This window comes from Erpetoichthys calabaricus, chromosome 12 (genome assembly GCF_900747795.2).
Source record: "Erpetoichthys calabaricus chromosome 12, fErpCal1.3, whole genome shotgun sequence".
Taxonomy (NCBI): Eukaryota; Metazoa; Chordata; class Cladistia; order Polypteriformes; family Polypteridae; genus Erpetoichthys; species Erpetoichthys calabaricus.
The window spans coordinates 15,864,725-15,886,399 of NC_041405.2; the positions used below are offsets into that span (position 1 = coordinate 15,864,725).

Genomic DNA, 21,675 nt, shown 5'->3' on the forward strand with positions numbered 1-21,675 from the left:
CTAAAGAGATTCTGGTCTTTTGATGTGTGCAGTAAGCTGCTGGAAATGTTCTGTCTGTCCATAGTAGCCAGTGTGGTGTTCTACGTGGTGGTCTCCCGGGGAAGCGGCCTGAGCTCAAAAGAAGCACAATGCCTGAACAAACTTCTCGGGAGAGAATGCTAACCCTGGTCACACTGGGAGCTGTTGTGAAAAAGAGGCTTTTGGTCAAATCGAATGCCATCATGATAAATCCCCTCCAGGAAGCACTTTCTTGAAGCACTTTCAGCCAGAGGCTCAGTTACTTCACGCCTCTGGGGGTCTTTTCTGCCCACTTCTATCAGGCAATTCAAGTGCTTTCTCCCGATTTACTCATTAAGTAATTTTGAAATATCTGCACAATATACATTTATTTCTTTTTATTTATCGATTAATAGATCGATTAGCTGTATTATCTGTCATGTGAGTCTGCATCTTTGTTTTTATGTTTCCACCACTGTATGCATCAGAATTCTCCCCTTGGGATTAATGAAGTTTGTCTGCCTAATCAGGCCAGCAGTGTGTCAGGATCTCTAGATGTCTCAGCATTTTAGTAAAATGTTTAATCATTTTATTCCATTAAAAAAGTATTGGTCATGTTGTGATAGGAATGTAAATTTTGTCTCTGAACTACAGGAAGATAAGGGCCATAGTTTGCCGTTCAGATGCTATCTGTAATTTAACTTTTAAATAAAGGAAAAGCTCTTCCAAAAGAGTTCAAAAGAAAGGCTGTTTTGCTTATAAGTGTGCGACAGTAGGCTTGATTGTCTGACCTTTGCTTGTTACATGACAAAGATTTCTTTTTAACAATTTCAAATCCTCACCAGCCAGAAATCAAATATCTTGCACTCCCCTCATTTTAATGAAAGGCGCTCAGACAGTTGAGGATGAGGCAGGCATCTGATGATGATTTGTATGCTCATCCTTACATCTTAAGAAGTGTTTCTTACAAAAGAAGGATAGTTTAGGAGTAGGGCAACATTGAAGTCATTCATCTGAATATTTTGAAACATAACACGATAACCTTCATACGTGACATGGTCTGCATGAGCATTTCAGATATTTTCCATGGCTAAGCTGAAAGCATCAGTGGAGTGTTTGGTGTTATTGTTCTTATTAAGCGGTTCTATCATGAACTGTTAAGCTCAGGAGACTATAAAAGGGTTGCGTATTGTAATATGAGTATTAAAAGTAATAAAGGTTAAACAAGTCCATAGTTTATTGAACCTTTGCGATAAGAGTTTAGTGATTCACAGAAACAAATGCCTGCTGATATCAGGATTCAGTCCCCCACATGACTGCAAATGTACTTTTAGTAACATTTTGATCATTCCCTCCTCGGAAAGTTCTTATGACCAACTGTACTGTACATGTGATGTAATACTAGAAATTGAGAAATGTTTGGATTTTCCCTGTTTCAGTAAACAGTGGTGACATACTGTAAGTGACATTGAAGGTAATGATAGTTTTTGTGCCCAGTGGTGTAATTTAGACCAGCCTCAGAAACAGTCAGGTGCTCCTCCATTTCAGTTGTCCTCCTGAGTTTCCCCGTTTCCTTTCTTAGTCTAACAGACTTAATTCTGTCCAAAGATGTTTTACGAGAGACGTTCAAAAGTTTTCCGCACTTTTATATTTTCGTTGGAAACAGTGAAGGTGGGAGGAGTAGCAATTAGGGCATTAAAAAGTTGGCACGACGCTGGGAAAACTGCATTGCAAACGGTGGTGACTATGTAGAAAAGTGATGTGGTTTGTTTTTGAAATTCTTAATAAATAGAGTTTTTGAATTTTAAAAAGAGTAAGCTTTGCTCCTTCAAGCATGAAGAAAAGGAGAAGGGTACTTTATCCTCTAAACTATTAGGGCTGTCATGTCGGAGAAGAAAGAATGTCACCTTCTTCCCCTACCACTTAACCACTTGCCTTAAATCTCTATATAATGTAGTGGAAGTCTTCATTCTGTAAAAACCTAAGTTGGCTATAAATATATTTTAATTTTTACCACTTAGAAAGATACATATTAATTTAATTTTACACTGATAGGAATGTAAATTTTGTCTTTGAACTACATACAGGAAGATAAATAAGACTTCAAAACCCGACTTTTTAATATGCCATTCAATTAAAGGAATCCATGCTACAAAAGTTGGAAACGTTTGCATGCATGCAATGATAGGAAAATCTCCACATTTTGAATGTTTTAAATGTGGTATCTAAGATACCATCGCTTCCATGCTTCTTCTTCTTTTAGCTGTTCCCTTCAGGGATTGCCACAGTGAATCATCTTTTCCCATATCTTCCTGTTCTCTACATTTTGCTCTGTTACCCCCGTCACCTTCATGTCCTCTCTCAGCACACCCATATAAACCTTCTCTTAGGCCTTCCTCTTTTCCTCTTGCCACTCTTAAAACATTTCACTCTGCCTTGATGTCACTATTTCTATGTACTGTTTGTACAGGGCGACAGCAGTTTTGAGAAAGAGACTGGAATCAGAAGATGATATGGACAGATCTGAATTCAAGCAAGGGGTCTTAGCCAGGAAGATTACATTTAAATCAACAAGTTTAGGACATATAGCCAAGTTGTAAGGAAAAAATCAAACATTAACCGGAGCTAAAAAATACATGAGATGTAATTCATAGTTAGAGAGCAAAAACAATGATCATTAGCATGTAACAGCCTTCCCCTTACCCAGCCGGTAGCCACACTACCATGACCTGTGGCCTGGATGAATTACTGAGAAAACCTATAAATACCAAGCCGTACCTCTAATAAATAATAATTTTCACTCCTCCCCAATCGACGGTTAAAGACTAGTAAACGAAAGCAAATATGTAAAATACAGTAAGTGTGGGAATATATTAAATACAATACAATGACAGATACAAGAATATAAATCCGCGACATAAAATATATCTACATATCTACAAAACACAAATAATAGCAATGTCTGAGTACTGAATGACAATGAATGTGAAATTGAGTCCGGGTAAATCACTGTCCAGAATACGGATGACTGATCAAAATAGATGCTTCCTCAGCGAATGGTGGATTATAATGTCCGGCGATGATGGAGTTGTGATTTCGGCGGAATGAGAATCAAACTGGAACCAAGTGGGATGTAAATAGCAAAATAATGTTGATCGGTTGTCAGTACTTGAAATCTCTGTCTCTCTCCCTCTTCTTCCTTCTTTTCCTTCTGATGGTTTAAATAATGATGAGCCGGATGTAACTGTTAAAATCCCGGTCCTGATGTGTCCAGGGGGGTCACTGCCTCCCTGCAACACCCTTCCCCGTTTCTTATTACAGGGACGACATTTAAACAGACACACATTAGTTTAAACGGAGTGCTGAGACGAGACGCGACTGGGTGCAACACAATAAACAACAATACCTATGTGGCCACGCTACAACCAGTAACTCAGAAACTAACAATAAGGTAGATGCTAAAGGTTATTTATTCATAAATCCAGATGCTAGATGACCAGGAAGTGGGAAATGCTGATCTTTAAGTCAACACAAATTACCTCAGCCTCTCTTCAGCTGGATATCATGCCGTGGTCTATAGACACAAAGTCTTTTTTGAAGAGGAGGTGTGGTATAGCGGGTCCATAGCTTGGGCCACTCTACCACTGCACTAAAACAAAAGCACTAAAAATGATCCCATTATACAACCAACCCAAGCCCCCTTCGTAAAACCAGGACATTAAAAGAATAAGAACTTTTAGAAAGACTATAAAAGCAAACAATACATAAATGTCCATTAAAAGCTCAGTCCTTTAAAAATGTCCTCCTCCGGCTTGGGTCAGTGGGTTCTTTGTAAAGTCAGGCATCAATCCCGCTGGCTCATTGTTTTCTATTCTTCGGTCCCCACTGCCAGCTCAATCCCACCGCTGCCACCAAAATGTGACGTTGCGGGTTCTCTTCACGCTCCCAACATCCTTATGGGAGCCCTGAACCCATTTGTCAGCTCATCTTGGTGACATTACTGATGGTGTTGGGTTCAGGGCTCCCATAAGGACGATGGAAGCGTGAAGAGAACCCGCAACGTCACAGGAGGTAGAAGCAGCCCTTGAGAATAAGATCGAGGAGTTCACAGGTATGATAAACAAGTTTATAGGGGCAGAATGGAGGAGAATAATCTACCTGGTAGAAACAGGGTGTTGAGGCTAGGTGGGATTGTCTGTATAATGCCAATTAAGAAATATCGGAGAACCAGGTGGCAAGTTGAGGAAGGCATTGACAAAGCTGACTGAGGGAGCAGAAGAGGGGAGTTTCTGGCTGTGGCTAAGCAGGAAAGACATCACATGTAGGAGGAAAAGATCCTAAGGCCAGCTGCAGGGAGATACCATGGAGACATCCCTAGCACTGTCCAAACACCAGGAGATGTTCCGGGAATAATGTAGTGAAATGGCAATGGGGGATGGCTACCAGCTAACGACCTTGCAGTTGGTCCAAGGGAACCATCAGAGGTGCAAAAGGCAGCGATGTTAGGGTTGCAGATTTCCCATCTTTCCGAACATCTACAACTTAATCCTATGAATGATAAAAAATCTGCACTTTTTGATCTTTTACCTCTGTGTAAATTATGAATACCTGCATGATATCTACTATGTAATAAAACACTAAGGCCTGTGTGTCCCGTTCCTAAGGCAGTCCGACTGGTCAGTTTGGCTTTGGTGATGCAATAAAAGAGGAAGTGTGAGTGTGAGACACAAGAGGAAGAATAAAGACACACTCTGAGAGAGTCACCTTCAAAAAGGAAAGTATAAAAACCAGACAGGAGACAAGAAAGCCCCATTGATTAAAAAAATGACAGAGTCTGAGAAGCAGGTTTTACGGGAACCCACACGCAAATAGAGTGGAAAGGCGCTGAAGGTACACATAAGGCACAAGATAGCAAAAAAAATGTCATTATTCTATTACCTCCAGGACTACTTGCAGTATATTAAAAACTTAAATCTCAAGCTCCCTTTGTGTAGTCAAAACCATGCTGACTACAATTCTGACGTCTTCATGTCCTGATTGTCAAAATTGTACCCTCACCATTATCCAAAATCAAAGTTTCCATGCTATGGGTGTCTAAATTTTACCCTTTGAGCTTTCGACATCTACATTCCTTGGTCGTCTAAATTCTACTAAGATTTCCATTCTCTAATAAATTCATACCAGGATACCAGTGTATCCATGACCCAATATTCTACTCTTTATCTTCTAAGATATTAACACCTGCACATCCTGTTTGTCTAAAAAATTAAGGACTTTTATCAAGTATGTGGAAGAGATATTGGGCCAACGTAGCTATTAGATGAGCTTGATGGACTAAATGGTCTACTCTTGTTTGTCAAATATTTTATGTTCTAATGTTCTACTTTTAGATTCTCATCTCTCCATGACTCTTGAGTTTACACAATTCCCAGAGAGTATTATTGTCTCCAGGCAATAAAAACCTGAAGACTGTTATCACTAAACTTCAGTAAATCAGGAAGGATAGTTGCTTTGAAAACCCACACAAATTGCTCCAGAAACTCCTTTCTTCCTAGTGCCATACGACTTTTCAATAAGAAATATCGGAGATAATGTTTAAGGTTTTGATATATATCCTGTTACCTTTTTTTTTTTTTTTTGGTATAAATATGTTTTATCTAACTGCCTTACCGTAACCTTTCTTATTTCTATTTGTCTGTTTCATTTCATTCTGTCTCTTACCTGTTATTAGATGCAACTGAGAAGGCAAATTTCATGTTTTCCTGTGTAAACATGACTAAATAAAGAAACCTAACCTAACCTAACCCTAACCAATGTCAAGCCTATGCCACCATAGAAGTCAACAGCCTGTCACGCAGTTCTTGGTAATCTGTACCCTTAGAGCTCACCATCATTTCAGACTCTAAAATCATTTCTCTGATGATATTGGCCACTTTAATTCTACTCCTTGAGATGTGACACAGTGGAACTGATGATGTTTTGGTCCTTCAGACAAAAAGACCCTCATAGCAAGGCTCTGAACACTATAAGAGGTCAACATGGTTTTATCTGAGGTCTGTGAGCCTATGTGCCCTAAAGGTGTGAAGCACCTGGGTCTGTACCCTCTAAACTTTTGAGCTCTGCCATTTCTGCCACTATGCCACATTTTCTTTAAATGTCTAATCCTAAACCTACGCACTTCTCAACAAACACTGAATGCTTTAGTGAACTCTCTGTCCCCGGAGTGCATCACAGACAAATACAGTAGGTCCTGCCTTTAAATGAACAGGTAATAAAAACCTGCCTGGATCAAATGACACCCACCATCGAGGTAAATTGCATAAAACATTTTGATCAGACCTTGTATAACCTGGCTGGGCATATCATGTTCAGTATTACCGTTTCCTTCACACTACAGGCTTCTGAATGAATGCCATTTTTTTTTTTCCTCCTAGTGAGCCAGTGTTGCCAGGAACGCACAGACAATTAGCTCTCCGGCCCTCCGAGGAATTAAAAAGCTATCTCTTTAACTTGAAAACAGCTTCATTCAGTGATCACAGATAATAAAAGAACATGGCAGGTCAGCCAGCGACATGATGAGGGTGCTAATGTTGCTGCTGGTTAGTGAATCAAATATCCTTGTCATTGCCAGCTTGCGCAGGACAATGCAGCTTTGCAGGCAGCTTGACTTACCTGTCGGTGAGCTATGCTGGATGGCTTCTGTGTACACATGTGCACCTGGAAGTGTGTGAGTGTGTGTGTGCGCAACAACGGGGAACTTGTCCCTAATTTATTTATATTGTTTTGCCGCAAGGTCAGTATAAATGCAGTCCTGCAAGACACATTCAGTCTAAGCCCTACATGAAGCCATCCTGCGCACACTCCGTCCCTGCCTCTTAAATTCAGGAGGTGGATATTGGTGTCAGTTGGCATTCCATATTAGCTCTGAATATTTTTTTTTTTTTCTTTCTTTGAATAAGACAGAAAGAAAATGTTGCTGTCCCAAGACTCTGTGTCTTTGAGTTCAAAAGGTGTACGCTTAGAACGACAGACTATTCAGGATTTCAGAAGATACAGTGCACCTCTATTTTCACACTCAATCCAAATTGATATTCAGGTGATTAGCTCTGAAACTCAGTTTTCAATACTCAAAACCTTCACGCATTCATCCGCACATGATTTTATATTATCCACCTGATGCAGCCTGAATGTGCTTTGGCTTCCCGTAACCCTTCCATTGAATTAAGCAATCTTACTAAATGGATAATGGAGACAATCCATCACAGAGCATACATGCGCACATCCTTAACCGCTCATACCAAGATAATTTAGATACATTCATTATCTTAAAATAGAAATATACGTGGGAACCTGGTGACATGAGAAGTATGTTGAAATTCTACATAGACAGGGATTGTGCAAGGATTCTAAAGCTATGAGACAGCAACACTAATCTCTGTGACACTGTGGTGACGTCATATTATAACATAATACAGGGTGGAGCATAGAGATCTCCCACATTTTGAAAATGAACGAAGCTATCTAAAAAAGAATTATATATATTTCTGAAAAGTACAAAAAAAAACAGTTTTGTTTTAATGGGTTTAAAAAGTCATATCGGACATCGTTGGCAACACATTGCTGAAGACATTCCCCGATGTTCTCCATCACTCTCTGGGTCATCTCAGGCGGAATGGCGTCGATTTCCTGTCTAATCCTTTCCTTCAAATCCTCAGGAGATCGAGGACGATGTTTGAAAACCTTTTCCTTTAGGTATCCCCAAAGGAAAAAGTTACATGGGCTTAAATCTGGTGACCGTGCCAGCCACCTCACATCACCCCTTAAAGAGATGAAATGCCAAGGGAACGTTTCCCTCAACACTCCGAACAGAACGCGTTGGTGTATTGCTGAATGGATTCTCTTACTGCTTCCACATTTTATGACGCTATAACGGTCCTAGGTCTGCCAGGCGATTTTCTTTACAGTGGGGACCCAGTTGATCGAAGGTTAGAAATTCATAGCAAAATTGTTTTCCAATTTGGGGCAGATTCATTTCGACCGAGCATGAAGCGTGTATAGAACGCTCTCTGCGTCACTATCACAGAACGGTTGCTCTCATGATATGCTTGAATAACAAAGGCCCGATGTTCACCGGTCCAATTCATGATAGGTACTGAAAACGGTAAAGCCTAACCTACCGAATGAGACCTATCCCACCTTTTTACAACCACTACAGCCTGCACAGTTCTCCCTTGAAATGTGGGAGATCTTTATGCCCCATCATGTATAACATTAAGATTCTCAAACCTATTTATTACAATTCAGGGTCACAAGAGTTGAAACCCTTACTTATACATATATATGTTTGGTATCATTCCTTTCAGAATTTATTGAACTTTAATGTGATGTTGTTAGATTTTCAGATTCTTATTCCATTTTTAAATTATCCATCCATCCATCCTCTTCCACTTATCCGAGGTCGGGTCACGGGGACAGCAGCTTGAGCAGAGATGCCCAGACTTCCCTGTCCCCGGCCACTTCTTCTAGCTCTTCCGGGAGAATCCCAAGGCGTTCCCAGGCCAGTCGAGAGACATAGTCCCTCCAGCATGTCCTGGGTCTTCCCCGGGGCATCCTCCCGGTTAGATGTGCCCGGAACACCTCACCAGGGAGGCGTCCAGGAGGCATCCTGATCAGATGCCCGAGCCACCTCATCTGACTCCTCTCGATGCGGAGGAGCAGCGGCTCTACTCTGAGCCCATCCCGGATGACTGAGCTTCTCACCCTATCTTTAAGGGAAAGCCCAGACACCCTGCAGAGGAAACTCATTTCAGCCGCTTGTATTCGCGATCTCGTTCTTTCGGTCACTACCCATAGCTCATGACCATAGGTGAGGGTAGGAACATAGATCGACTGGTAAATTGAGAGCTTTGCCTTGCGGCTCAGCTCCTTTTTCACCACGACAGACCGATGCAGAGCCCACATTACTGCGGATGCCGCACCGATCCACCTGTCGATCTCACGCTCCATTCTTCCCTCACTCGTGAACAAGACCCCGAGATACTTGAACTCCTCCACTTGGGGCAGGATCTCGCTACCAACCCTGAGAGGGCACTCCACCCTTTTCCGGCTGAGGACCATGGTCTCGGATTTGGAGGTGCTGATTCCCATCCCAGCCGCTTCACACTCGGCTGCGAACTGATTAAGAGAGAGCTGAAGATCACGGCCTGATGAAGCAAACAGGACAACATCATCTGCAAAAAGCAGTGACCCAATCCTGAGTCCACCAAACCGGACCCCCTCAATGCCCTGGCTGCGGATAGAAATTCTGTCCATAAAAGTTATGAACAGAATCGGTGACAAAGGGCAGCCCTGGCGGAGTCCAACTCTCACTGGAAACGGGTTCGACTTACTGCCAGCAATGCGGACCAAGCTCTGGCACCGATTGTACAGGGACCGAACAGCCCTTATCAGGGGGTCCGGTACCCCATACTCTCGGAGTACCCCCCACAGAATTCCCCGAGGGACACGGTCGAACGCCTTTTCCAAATCCACAAAACACATGTAGACTGGTTGGGCGAACTCCCATGCACCCTCTAGGACCCTGCTAAGGGTGTAGAGCAGGTCCACTGTTCCGCGACCAGGACGAAAACATTTTTAAATTATAAACTAAAAAATATCAAGAACTCACGTCCTGCGAGACGAGACTTTGTGCCAAGAGATTTAACCAGACCCGGGAAATAAAAGACAAAGAGTAGGACAGCCGCCGTACAGGCTTTTAAATGTTCGAAGCGTCGTGCGAGGTGCACATCACGCGGCATGGCAGCAGCAGCAATCCAGCAGCTGATCGAGCAAAGAGTAGGTATAAAAAATACTGCATTTGTTTCCCATTGTATCACCATTAAAGAGGGGCTTTCAGAGGAGATACCGCATCTCCTTGGGGTGTGTTGAGCCCCCCTCTTCACAACGCGAGCGGCAGAGATGCAAAGTGGCTGGACCGTAGTGCAGGCCGTGGATGTTGGTGAACGAAGCAATCAGGGTGCAAAACCCCTAGTTATATTATATTATTAACATTGTGAAAAGTCTGTTTATTAAGGCTTAACGGTAAGCTATTTCGATTGCATCATGCATTTGTGAACCTCTCTTCACAGGATTTGCCTTCCCTGCCTTTTTCTTTTTTATTGGACATTCAAGCCCTTACATATTTCTTTCTTGGTGTTTCTTCTTGCCTTTCTTTGTCAGACATTCCAGCACTGTTTTTGACGATGTACGCCACTATGTACAGTTTAATATCTTATAGCAGCCCGTTTCCTTATTTACTGCCCTCTTGTGGATGCTGGGTTACAATCCGCCCAAGCAAGGGCATGGACGATGGATGACGAACATCTAATCGCTAGGGTGGTCCAGATCTAATTATGCAATTTTCATTACACTATAACTTATTAAGTTTATTACATAGAGAATTCACAGCACCTGCCCTGCACATAGAGATTTCATTTAAAATTCTTTTTGTTGCCGATAGATGGCAGCACCTGCCCTGCATTCCAAAATGACGGGGAGACAGTTGTCAGTCGAACAGGTGCATAATTAGATCTGGACCACCCTGTAGAGAGAGATTATGTAACAGTTTATTAGAACTTAATTACAGTTGTTGCTATGGCAAAAAATTGTCGTAAATATTCAAGTGCGAAAAAGTTGTCTAACCAAATGGCTCCACTATAGATTTTGAGAGCTTGCAAGTTCTTCGTAACGAAGTGTTAAAGTTACTCACAGCCTTTTGACTAACTCTGTATGTTAATCTCTCTGCTTCGTCTCCATTGTAATGCCAGAATATTGTGTGCAAAGAGAGAGCAGGGTTAATGTCCGTGATGTACAGAACAAGTTTTTTTTCCCTTTGATAATCTTTTTCAGTGTCCTTTGCCACTCTGATGCCACTTCTGCCCTTGCCAATAACAAATAAAAATGTGCTCATTTTGCTCTGTCATTCTTAAAAGTGAGGATGTAGCGGATGGTGTACTGATGGTACACTGAACTCAATAAGTTTAGTGTGTGCAATGAAAGTGGTTTGCCTGATTTTGAATTAAATACTCCTGCCTGAGGGTAATTCATTCAAACAAAATGAAGAAGACCAATATTTTCAATAACAACTTGTGGACGAGGGTCATAAATAAATGTCACTAGCATTACACTCTAAAGCACAGTCAACATGAAGCAAATGCACAAATCTCTACCTGGGATTTAATAAAAGCAGGCTGTCCGCCCAAACCAGCCAAAATCCAGGAGGTCAATAACAAACTTTAAAAGACCTGCAGAGCTGAAGGGTGAATACAAAAGGAACAGTACAGATATTAATAATGGCTTAGTGACTCCACCAATGTCTCCTGCATGGCACTGAGGCAAGAAGAAGGCCATTAATGAAATACAGTTGTGCTTGAAAGTTTGTGAACCCTTTAGAATTTTCTATATTTCTGCATAAATACGACCTAAAACATCATCAGATTTTCACTCAGGTCCTAAAAGTAGATAAAGGGAAACCAGTTAAACAAATGAGACAAAAATATTATACTTGGTCAGTTATTTATTGAGGAAAATGTTCAAATATTACATATTTGTGAGTGGCAAAAGTAAGTGAACCTCTAGGATTAGCAGTTTGAAGGTGAAATTCGAGTCCGGTGTTTTCAATCAATGGGATGACAATCAGGTGTGAGTGGGCACCCTGTGTTATTTAAAGAACAGGATCTATCAAAGTCTGCTCTTCACAACAACACGTTTGTGGAAGCGTATCATGGCACGAACAAAGGAGATTTCTGTGGACCTCAGAAAAAGAGTTGTTGATGCTCATCAGGCTAGAAAAGGTTACAAAACCATCTCTAAAGAGTTTGGACTCCAAAAATCCACAGTCAGACGGATTGTGTACAAATGGAGGAAATTCAAGGCCATTCCTACCCTCCCCAGGAGTGGTCAACCAACAAAGATCACTCCAAGAGCAAGGCGTGTAATAGTCGGCGAGGTCACAAAGGAACCCAGGGTAACTTCTAAGCAACTGAAGGCCTCTCTCACATTGGCTAATGTCCATGTTTATGAGTCCACCATCAGGAGAACACTCAACAACAATGGTGTGCATGGCAGAGTTGCAAGGAGAAAGCCACTGCTCTCCAAAAAAAACATTGCTGCTCATCTGCAGTTTGCTAAAGATCACGAGGACAAACCAGAAAGCTATTGGAAGAATGTTTTGTGGATGGATGAGACCAAAATAGAACTTTTTGGTTTAAATGAAAAGCGTTATGTTTGGAGAAAGGAAAACACTGCATTCCAGCATAAGAACCTTATCCCATCTGTGAAACATGGTGGTGGTAATATCATGGTTTGGGCCTGTTTTGCTGCATCTGAGCCAGGACGGCTTACCTTCATTGATGGAACAATGAATTTTGAATTATATCAGAGAATTTTAAAGGAAAATGTCAGGACATCTGTCCATGAACTGAATCTCAAGAGAAGGTGGGTCATGCAGCAAGACAACGACCCTAAGCACACAAGTCGTTCTACCAAAGAATGGTTAAAGAAGAATAAAGTTAATGTTTTGGAATGGCCAAGTCCAAGTCCTGACCTTAATCCAATCGAAATGTTATGGAAGGGCCTGAAGCGGGCAGCTAATGTGAGGAAACCCACCAACATCCCAGAGTTGAAGCTGTTCTGTACGGAGGAATGGGCTAAAACTTCTCCAAGCTGGTGTGCAGGACTGATCAACAGTTACTTGAAACGTTTAGTTGCAGTTATTGCTGCAAAGTGGGGTCACACCAGATACTGAAAGCAAAGGTTCACATACTTTTGCCACTCACAAATATGTAATATTCGATCATTTTCCTTAATAAATAAATGACCAAGTATAATATTTTTGTCTCATTTGTTTAACTAGTTTCTCTTTATCTACTTTTAGGACTTGAGTGAAAATCTGATGATGTTTTAGGTCATATTTATGCAGAAATATAGAAAATTCTAAAGGGTTCACAAACTTTCAAGCACAACTGTAAAGTCCACATAAATTCCTGCTTGGAATTTGTCAAAAGAAAGAAGTAATAACACAAATGAAATAAGATTGGAATTATTTGGTCAAAACGCAAATTGCTGTTTTTGCTGGCGACATAACATCCATCAGCCAGATGACTCCATCAACCTACTAGGAAGCATGGCAGAGACATGGTAGTGAGAAGACTTACCTCTGCCCTGGGAGATGACAGCAGGTCTGGCTTCAGTTTTGTGGTTTTCCTTTGGGGGAAAAATATTATTAGTTTCTAGGCAGGATGATAAAATAAATCAAAGGATACATCCAACCTCACACCACATGTTGAGGCAGGCTGGGTAAATGGATGGCGACTTACACTTTTCTGGTTGGGGGACGTAACCGTCGTAGTCCTCTTGGGACCTGCTTGCTGTCAACTTCAGTTTGATAGAAGAAAATTCGAATGAGATCATCCAGCAAAATCCAAGTGGGGAGAGAAAGGAGTTTCTGAAATTTCAGCGACAACAGGAGAGAAATGAGAGAAAGTCGATTCAGGTCAGCATAAATAGTTCGGTCGTAATTCCGGAAATCAAAAGAAGCACCGACCAAGTTAAGTCAAGTCAAACTTTATATATAAAGCACATTTACAACAAAACTGAACCAAAGTGATGTAGAAGAAAGGGTTAAAGAGGCAGTTAAAAGTACATACTGTATATACATCACAGAACTGCAAACATAACCAACTATTACATAAAAGATAAGCTCAAAACACCCATAATCATGCACACATATTTAGAATCAGGAATGTACAATACATGTACAAACACAATGTCAACCTCTTCAAGAGTCAAATGCCAGTCAGATGAGAAGCATCTTTAATGATGATTTAAAAATGACCAACGTTGGGGCAGACCTAAAATAATAAGGCAGGAGCAGGTACCGCAAAACCTCAATCCCCGTTTTGCTTCAACCTCGACCTTAACAAAACTAAGAGCATCTTGCTAGTAGACCGTAGTGCTTGTGTTGGCACATTCTATCGTTAGGTCCATAAATATTTGGACAGAGACGACTTTTTTCTAATTTTGGTTCTGTTCATTACCACAATGAATTTTAAATGAAACAACTCAGATGCAGTTGCAGTGCAGACTTTCAGCTTTAATTCAGTGGGGTGAACAAAACGATTGCATAAAAATGTGAGGCAACTAAAGCATTTTTTGAACACAATCCCTTAATTTCAGGGGCTCAAAAGTAATTGGACAATTGACTCAAAGGCTATTTCATGGGCAGGTGTGGGCAAGTCCGTCGTTATGTCATTATCAATTAAGTAGATAAAAGGCCTGGAGTTGATTTCAGGTATGGTGCTTGCATGTGAAAGATTTTGCTGTGAACAGACAACATGCGGTCAAAGGAGCTCTCCATGCAGGTGAAAGAAGCCATCCTTAAGCTGCAAAAACAGAAAAAACCCATCCGAGAAATTGCTACAATATTACGAGTGGCAAAATTTACAGTTTGGTACATCCTGAGAAAGAAAGCAAGCACTGGTGAACTCAGCAACGCAAAAAGACCTGGACATCCACAGAAGACAACAGTGGTGGATGATCGCAGAATCATTTCCATGGTGAAGAGAAACCCCTTCACAACAGCCAACGAAGTGAACAACACTCTCCAGGGAGTAGGCGTATCGATATCCAAGTCTACCATAAAGAGAAGACTGCATGAAAGTAAATACAGAGGGTGCACTGCAAGGTGCAAGCCACTCATAAGCCTGAAGAACAGAAAGGACTTTGCTAAAGAATATCTGAAAAAGCCAGCACAGTTCTGGAAAAACATTCTTTGGACAGAAGAAACCAAGATCAACCTCTACCAGAATGATGGCAAGAAAAAAGTATGGAGAAGGCGTGGAACAGCTCATTATCCAAAGCATACCACATCATCTGTAAAACACGGTGGAGGCAGTGTGATGGCCTGGGCATGCATGGCTGCCAGTGGCACAGGGACACTAGTGTTTATTGATGATGTGACACAGGACAGAAGCAGCTGAATGAATTCTGAGGTGTTCAGAGACATCCTGTCTGCTCAAATCCAGCTAAATGCAGTCAAATTGATTGGGTGGCATTTCATGATACAGATGGACAATGACCCAAAACATACAGCCAAAGCAACCCAGGAGTTTATTAAAGCAAAGAAGTGGAAAATTCTTCAATGGCCAAGTCAGTCACCTGATCTTAACCCAATTGAGCAGGCATTTCACTTGTTGAAGACTAAACTTCAGACAGAAAGACCCACAAACAAACAGCAACTGAAAGCCGCTGCAGTAAAGGCCCGGCAGAGCATTAAAGGAGGAAACCCAACATCTGGTGATGTCCATGAGTTCAAGACTTCAGGCTGTCATTGCCAGCAAAGGGTTTTCAACCAAGTATTAGAAATGAACATTTTATTTCCAGTTATTTCATTTGTCCAATTACTTTTGAGCCCCTGAAATGAAGGGATTGTGTTAAAAAATGCTTTAGTTGCCTCACATTTTTATGTAATCGTTTTGTTCACCCCACTGAATTAAAGCTGAAAGTCTGCATTTCAACTGTATCTTAGTTGTTTCATTTAAAATTCATTGTGGTAATGTACAGAACCAAAATTAGAAAAAAGTTGTCTCTGTCCAAATATTTATGGACCTAACTCTATCTATCTATCTATCTATCTATCTATCTATCTATCTATCTATCTATCTATCTATCTATCTATCTATCTATCTATCTATCTATCTATCTATCTATCTATCTATCTATCTATCTATATAAAGGAAAGAGTGCAAACTTTATTGATGAAAGAGAAGCAACAGAAACCTATGAGATAGAAGAGGATATTTGAAGAAAAGCAATTGACCAACAGGAGGCACAGGGGGGGAAAGTCCAAAAGCAGATGGTATTTAAGGTACCAGGTACATTAAGAGAGCATACGCTACACAGGGGACTGGGAGTAAGCCCCATTACAAATTATTTTCTTGGGATAGGACACAGATGAATTTAAAGTGCATATGTTGATGATTAGAATTTTTAGAGACAAGAGAGATATTCTTAAAGATATTATTATTCCAAGATAGTAGAAAAACAGAGATAAATTTAAAGGGACGGCTACAGAAAATAGTGAAGAAGCTTTATAAATTGTGGTGACAGGTTTATTTATAGGGGTTAAGGGGAAATATTTTTTATTGCTATTGCTTACAAATATTCTACTTTTAAATTTATTTTAATTTTTATTTTAGTTCTAATGAAGAAAATGATTTAAAAAATTTTAAATTGCATTTTTTTGGCATCTTTATGCTCTCGGATCATAAACTCACTTTCAGTCCTCTATGGCAGGATATCTTCAAATCTCGATTGACGGTTTTAAGCAAACTGAACGGCGTGTTCTAGTCAAAATGTTTCTTCTGTTTGCATATTCAATATGGCATGCAATTGATTCCCTAAACTATTTAAACTTCTGCAAAAACTTGTGACACAACTGCAAAGTAAATGTGGGAGATTTTGTACACCTCAAAATCACGTGCCTGAGTTCTTCAGAAGACTGCAAACTAATCGATGAAAGGCTCAATGGAGTCGTTCATCGTGAAGGGCACTGCATGATTCACGCTGACAGGGTACAATTCAGAGGGCAAGACTTTGTGGCATAGACATAAGATCAGGAGCCAATTATGGATTTATTCATGGACAAAGATAAAAGGGAATAGCTGGGGAGTACAGCTAACTATAATGTAGTCAAAGAGAGAAAGAAAGAGAAAGAAAGAAAGAGAAAGAAAGAAAGAAAGAAAAAGAAAGAAAGAAGATTGTGCTTACAAGATCGCATTCTGCTTATAAGAGAGGAAATTGTTTGAAGGAGCTCTGGCTGGTGTAGAAACTTGAAGAATTTGCACCGGTAAGAATATTTTTAGAACTACGTTGACGCAGTCCAAATGTGTAACCCAATAGCACAGAGCAATATGAAAGCTTCTGGAATTCTCAGTTAGCTAACCAGTCACATCAGCAATGCAGCACAGTTGGGAAAAATCAGAGGTCTGAAATAACTGTAAAATAATAGTGCACATTTATTGAGCTTCAGAGATATGAACCTTCATGAAGTTGACCGTTAGAAAAACAGAATTATCAAGGTCAGCCGGGAGACAGGCCGTGCCAGACGGTTTTCACGATGGAGTCCAGACCAGATGGCTCTCTCAGGGGACCACGGGAGCGATAGTATCACAGACAGTTCCTCAAGTGAGCCGGTTGGTGGAAGAGGAGACTCAGCTTTCTCCAGTTACATGCTGCCTTTCTAAATTAAGTTATTTTTTTCCCCCAATAAATTTAACTTTCAGTTATGCTGCCCATTGAATGTAATAGCATCAACCATAACTGGTTTCTAAAAGGAATGAATTGGCACTGCAAATCCTAACTGAAGCGATGCACGTCATTACAGACTCTTGGCTGGTTAATGGGCTAATTCTCACCCATAATATTGGCCCAGTGTAACTGTTAGTTATTTAGCAGTTGAAACCATTGTGACATTTTTCACCCTGTACTGGCTTCAGAGGTTTTAATACTCTCTGGAAAAAGGGATATTGGGTCAGTTTTCAGTTACAATATGGGTAAGGTTTAGTGAACCCATCTATATACTGTAAGCTCTCCCATTTCATGGCAGCATAAAGAGGGTGCAGTTGAAGCACATCCTATAAAAGATTTTGAATGAGTCACCATCCTGATATGATTTCCTGTCCCTGACAATGAAAAACATCCTCACAGCATGATGGAAGTGTTGGGTTTGTGCCACATATGGCATTTCCTATATTGGCCAAAAAAGTTCAGTTTTAGTCTCTTCTGACCTGAGTGTTTATGTTTAGGGAGTCTGCCACATGCTGTTGTGTAAACTCCAAACGTGTTTTCTTATTATTTTCTTTAAGCAATGGCTATTTTCTGGCCACTCTTCCATAAAGCCCTTCTCTGTGGTGTATACGGCTCAGAGACATCCTATAGACAGAAACTCTCATCTCCGCTGTGGATCTTTGCAGCTCCTTCAGTGTTATCCTTTGTGTCCTTCTTGTATCTCTGAATAATGCCCTCCTTGCCTGGTGTGTGAGATTTTGTGGACGGCCTTCTCTTGTCAGGTTTGTAATGGTGCTAAATTCTTTCCATTTTGTTATGATGGATTCAATGGTGCTCTGTGGGATATTCAAAGTTTGGGATATTTTTTTATAACCCAACCCTGATCTATTAACTTGTAACTTTGTCTCTGACCTGTTTGGAGTGCTCCTTGGTCATCATGTTGCCTGCTTAGTGGTGTTGCAGAGTCAGGGGCCCTTCAGAACAGGACATCATGTGACAGATCATGTGACACTTGGATTGCACACAGATGGACCCGATTCAAATAATTAGGCGACTTTTGAACTCAATTGATTGGACGACATCTTATTTAGGGGTTTCATAGCAAAGGGGTTGAATACATAGGTACTCACAACATTATTGTTTTTACTTGTTTATATATACAGTGTATATATATATACGTGTATATATATACTGTATATACAGTACAGTAATCCCTCCTTCATCGCGGGGGTTGCGTTCCAGAGCCACCCGCGAAATAAGAAAATCCGCGAAGTAGAAACCATATGTTCATGTGGTTATTTTTATATATTTTAAGCCCTTATAAACTCTCCCACACTATTATAAACATTTCACGCACAATTATACAGCATAAACCCTTTGTATTCTCTTAGATATTAGGTAAGATTCGTTGAAATTATGTATGTAAACACAGTAAAACCTAAATATTATTTTAAAGATATCGAGCGTCTCCGATATCATACGTTACAGCCATTACGACAGACAGGCCACCATCAATAAATACGTACAATGCAAGAAAAATTGTATACAATAAAATGTGTGTACAGTGACACTAAACTATGTACATGTAATAAGTACTGTACGTAAATAATTAATTATGGTTACTCACCAACAATGACACGACGACTTGTCCGATAACGATGAGTTTAATTTTACTGCACAACAAAGGATAGCGTTACAGCTCTTCTAAAGGAGCCTCTTCGGGCGACTGTTTAGCACCGCCGTTGTACTTCTTCCATCACTCTTCAATCCAAATCCCTAAAGCAGATTCCATCCAGACTACTGCCTTATCACGTCCACTTGCAACTCATTTTGTGCCCTGATTAAAAGACACTGCGGCTGTAGATCTTATATGCTTTTCCTCCTTTTTAAATAAAAAGAATCGTGGACTCATTTATGCTGTAATGGTGTCCTGCAGCGGTGTAGCTGTTTCCTTCCTTCAACATATCCAAAACTTTTACCTTTTCTGCAGTCATTTGCATCTTCTGTTGGCGCTTGTGCACGTTAATGCTGAATGAGTGAGATTAGTACTTCCTGGTTAATGCAGCACTCCGTCGCTGAGCCAATCAGCAGCACACAGGAACTTAACCGCATGCTCTGATTGGGTAGCTTCTCAGCCATCCACTAATAGAGTCCCTTGTTTCAATTCAAATGTGTCCCTTGTTTGAATTCAAATGGGCAAATCAACTGAGGAAGCACACGTACTGTAGACCGCAGACATCCGCGAAGCAGTGAAAAATCCGCGATATATATTCACATATGCTTACATTTAAAATCCGCGATGGAGTGAAGCCGCGAAAGACGAAGTGCGATATAGCGAGGGATCACTGTATACCATATACTCTCACGGATAAGTTCTCCCGCGGATAAGTCGTTGCTTGATTTTATTGTATAATTTCTAGTATTTTATAATGTCGGTCGTATAAGTCGAATGTGGAAAACTCACGCTATTGTTCCAAGGGATTATGATACGCTAACGCCTGCCCACCTGATAGAGCACACTGCCTTTTTTTTTTCTATGTGTGTGTGGCAATGCGCTGTATCAGCGTGTGCTCCTAACCCCTCTCTCTTTCTCTCTATTGTACCTACGTGACCACACAGTGATACCTGAACTATTCCGAAGCAACATTTGTACTGTTTTGTGTTTTTTGTATCTCACACCCTCATACTCCTTTATCGTAAGAGCATCCCTTATCTATGATGGAGCATTTGATCAGAAGAAAATATGAAGCTGGTTTTAAATAAAATGTTGTTGAAGTGGTGAAAGAAATATTAGTAACTGCGCTGCTGCAACAAAATTTGATGCGTCTGAGAAACTGATGAAAGATTGGAGGAGACAGGAAGATGTAAAAAAATTTAAAAATAAATAAATAAGTGTCGCATTTTTGAATGGGCGTATAAGTCGGAGTCTGATTTTATGATCGATTTTTTTGGTTTTCAAGACCCAACTTATATGTGAGTATATGCGGCATATATATATTATATATCACACACATGCGCATGGGAGGTGTCTGAAGGGCTCACAAAGGGATGATTTCATGCCAGACCAGGGGGTGGAGGGTGCACTAATCCTCCCTCTTTATCATCGGCAGACCAACCATGGGAAATTTTGCCTGGACTGGAGGACGTCACTTTCGGTTCCAGCCCCAGTGAGGCTAGGGATCTTCACTGGCAATCGGAAGGTTGCCGGTTCGAATCCCGTAAATACCAATAGGGACTCTGCTCTGTTGGGCCCTTGAGCAAGGCCCTTAACCTGCAATTGCTGATCGCTTTGAGTAGTGAGAAAAGCGCTATATAAATGCAAAGAATTATTATCAATTCCCCTGCCTGGCTTTAAAACTGCCATGTTTGCCTGATATGTTTGTTCTACTGTTAAACTGAAGTCTGTTGAGATCTGTTCTATGGAACCAACAGCCTAATTCAAGTATACGGGTGGCCGCCCCCTCTTCCTGTGTCTATATATATATATATATATATATATATATATATATATATATATATACAACCAATAACACCCCCCCCCCCATTAACACTGACTTAGCCCCCCACCACCATCTCGCCACAACCCCCCACCCACGTAACTTTTTCTATATATTGCCTTTGATTCTTGTAAGTCTAAGCATTATCCTCTGATGAAGGCCCCTGGTAGGGGCTGAAAGCTCAGGAATAAAAACTACTTTATGATACGTGATTCATTTTTTCTCCCTTTGTGGATCTCCAGCTGCAAATATGCAAACCATATCACAGACCTTCTCTTCCACACATATATATATATATATATATATATATATAATATAGTGGCGTACGCTGGAAGGACCGGGGTAGGGAGTGTATCCAGAGCATCACCTCCCCGGGAGTGCTAGGTGGCAGCCCCCTGGGTTGCAGTGGTGCCTTGGACTCCAGTTGGTGAAGCCCTGTAGGGGTCCATGGGCATTGCCAGGGGGCGCTGCAGCTGCTGCAGATTCCTGGATTGCAGTACTAACGCCACACCCATGCACATCTGGAGCAATTCCTGGTGCCTTATAAAAGGGGCTAGCAGCCACTACTCCGGGAGCCAGAGTCGGGTGGAATAGGACAAAACTTGCTGGAGGAGGAGTGGACGCAAAGAAAGAGGAAGAGAAAGAAGAAGAGAACTGTGTTTGGTGTACTGTGTGGAAAAGAGGAAAAAAATAAAGTGTTTCCACTTGTGTCCCATATCTGTCTGGGATTTCAAAAAGCCCCAGGCCAAAAGGCTAGTTTTGGAGTCTGTCAGCTCGGGCAAGGAAGTGATCATTTGGAGGAACTTTACACTCCAATGAGTAATTCATTGGTCAAGGACCCTGGCCTCCAAAGACA

General features: G+C 41.0%; 1 protein-coding gene across 2 annotated transcripts in view; it reads right to left on the reverse strand.

Moving 5' to 3' along the window:
* Positions 1-21,675, reverse strand: part of ncf4 (neutrophil cytosolic factor 4) — a 131,063-nt gene that overhangs the window by 100,634 nt on the left and 8,754 nt on the right. For both annotated transcript variants that reach the window (XM_051934462.1, XM_028816782.2), the window contains exons 5-6: positions 13,353-13,480; positions 13,191-13,239 (exon numbers count right to left, since the gene is read on the reverse strand). In XM_051934462.1, the coding sequence (XP_051790422.1) occupies positions 13,191-13,239; positions 13,353-13,480 (177 nt within the window). The remainder of the gene's footprint in view (positions 1-13,190; positions 13,240-13,352; positions 13,481-21,675) is intronic.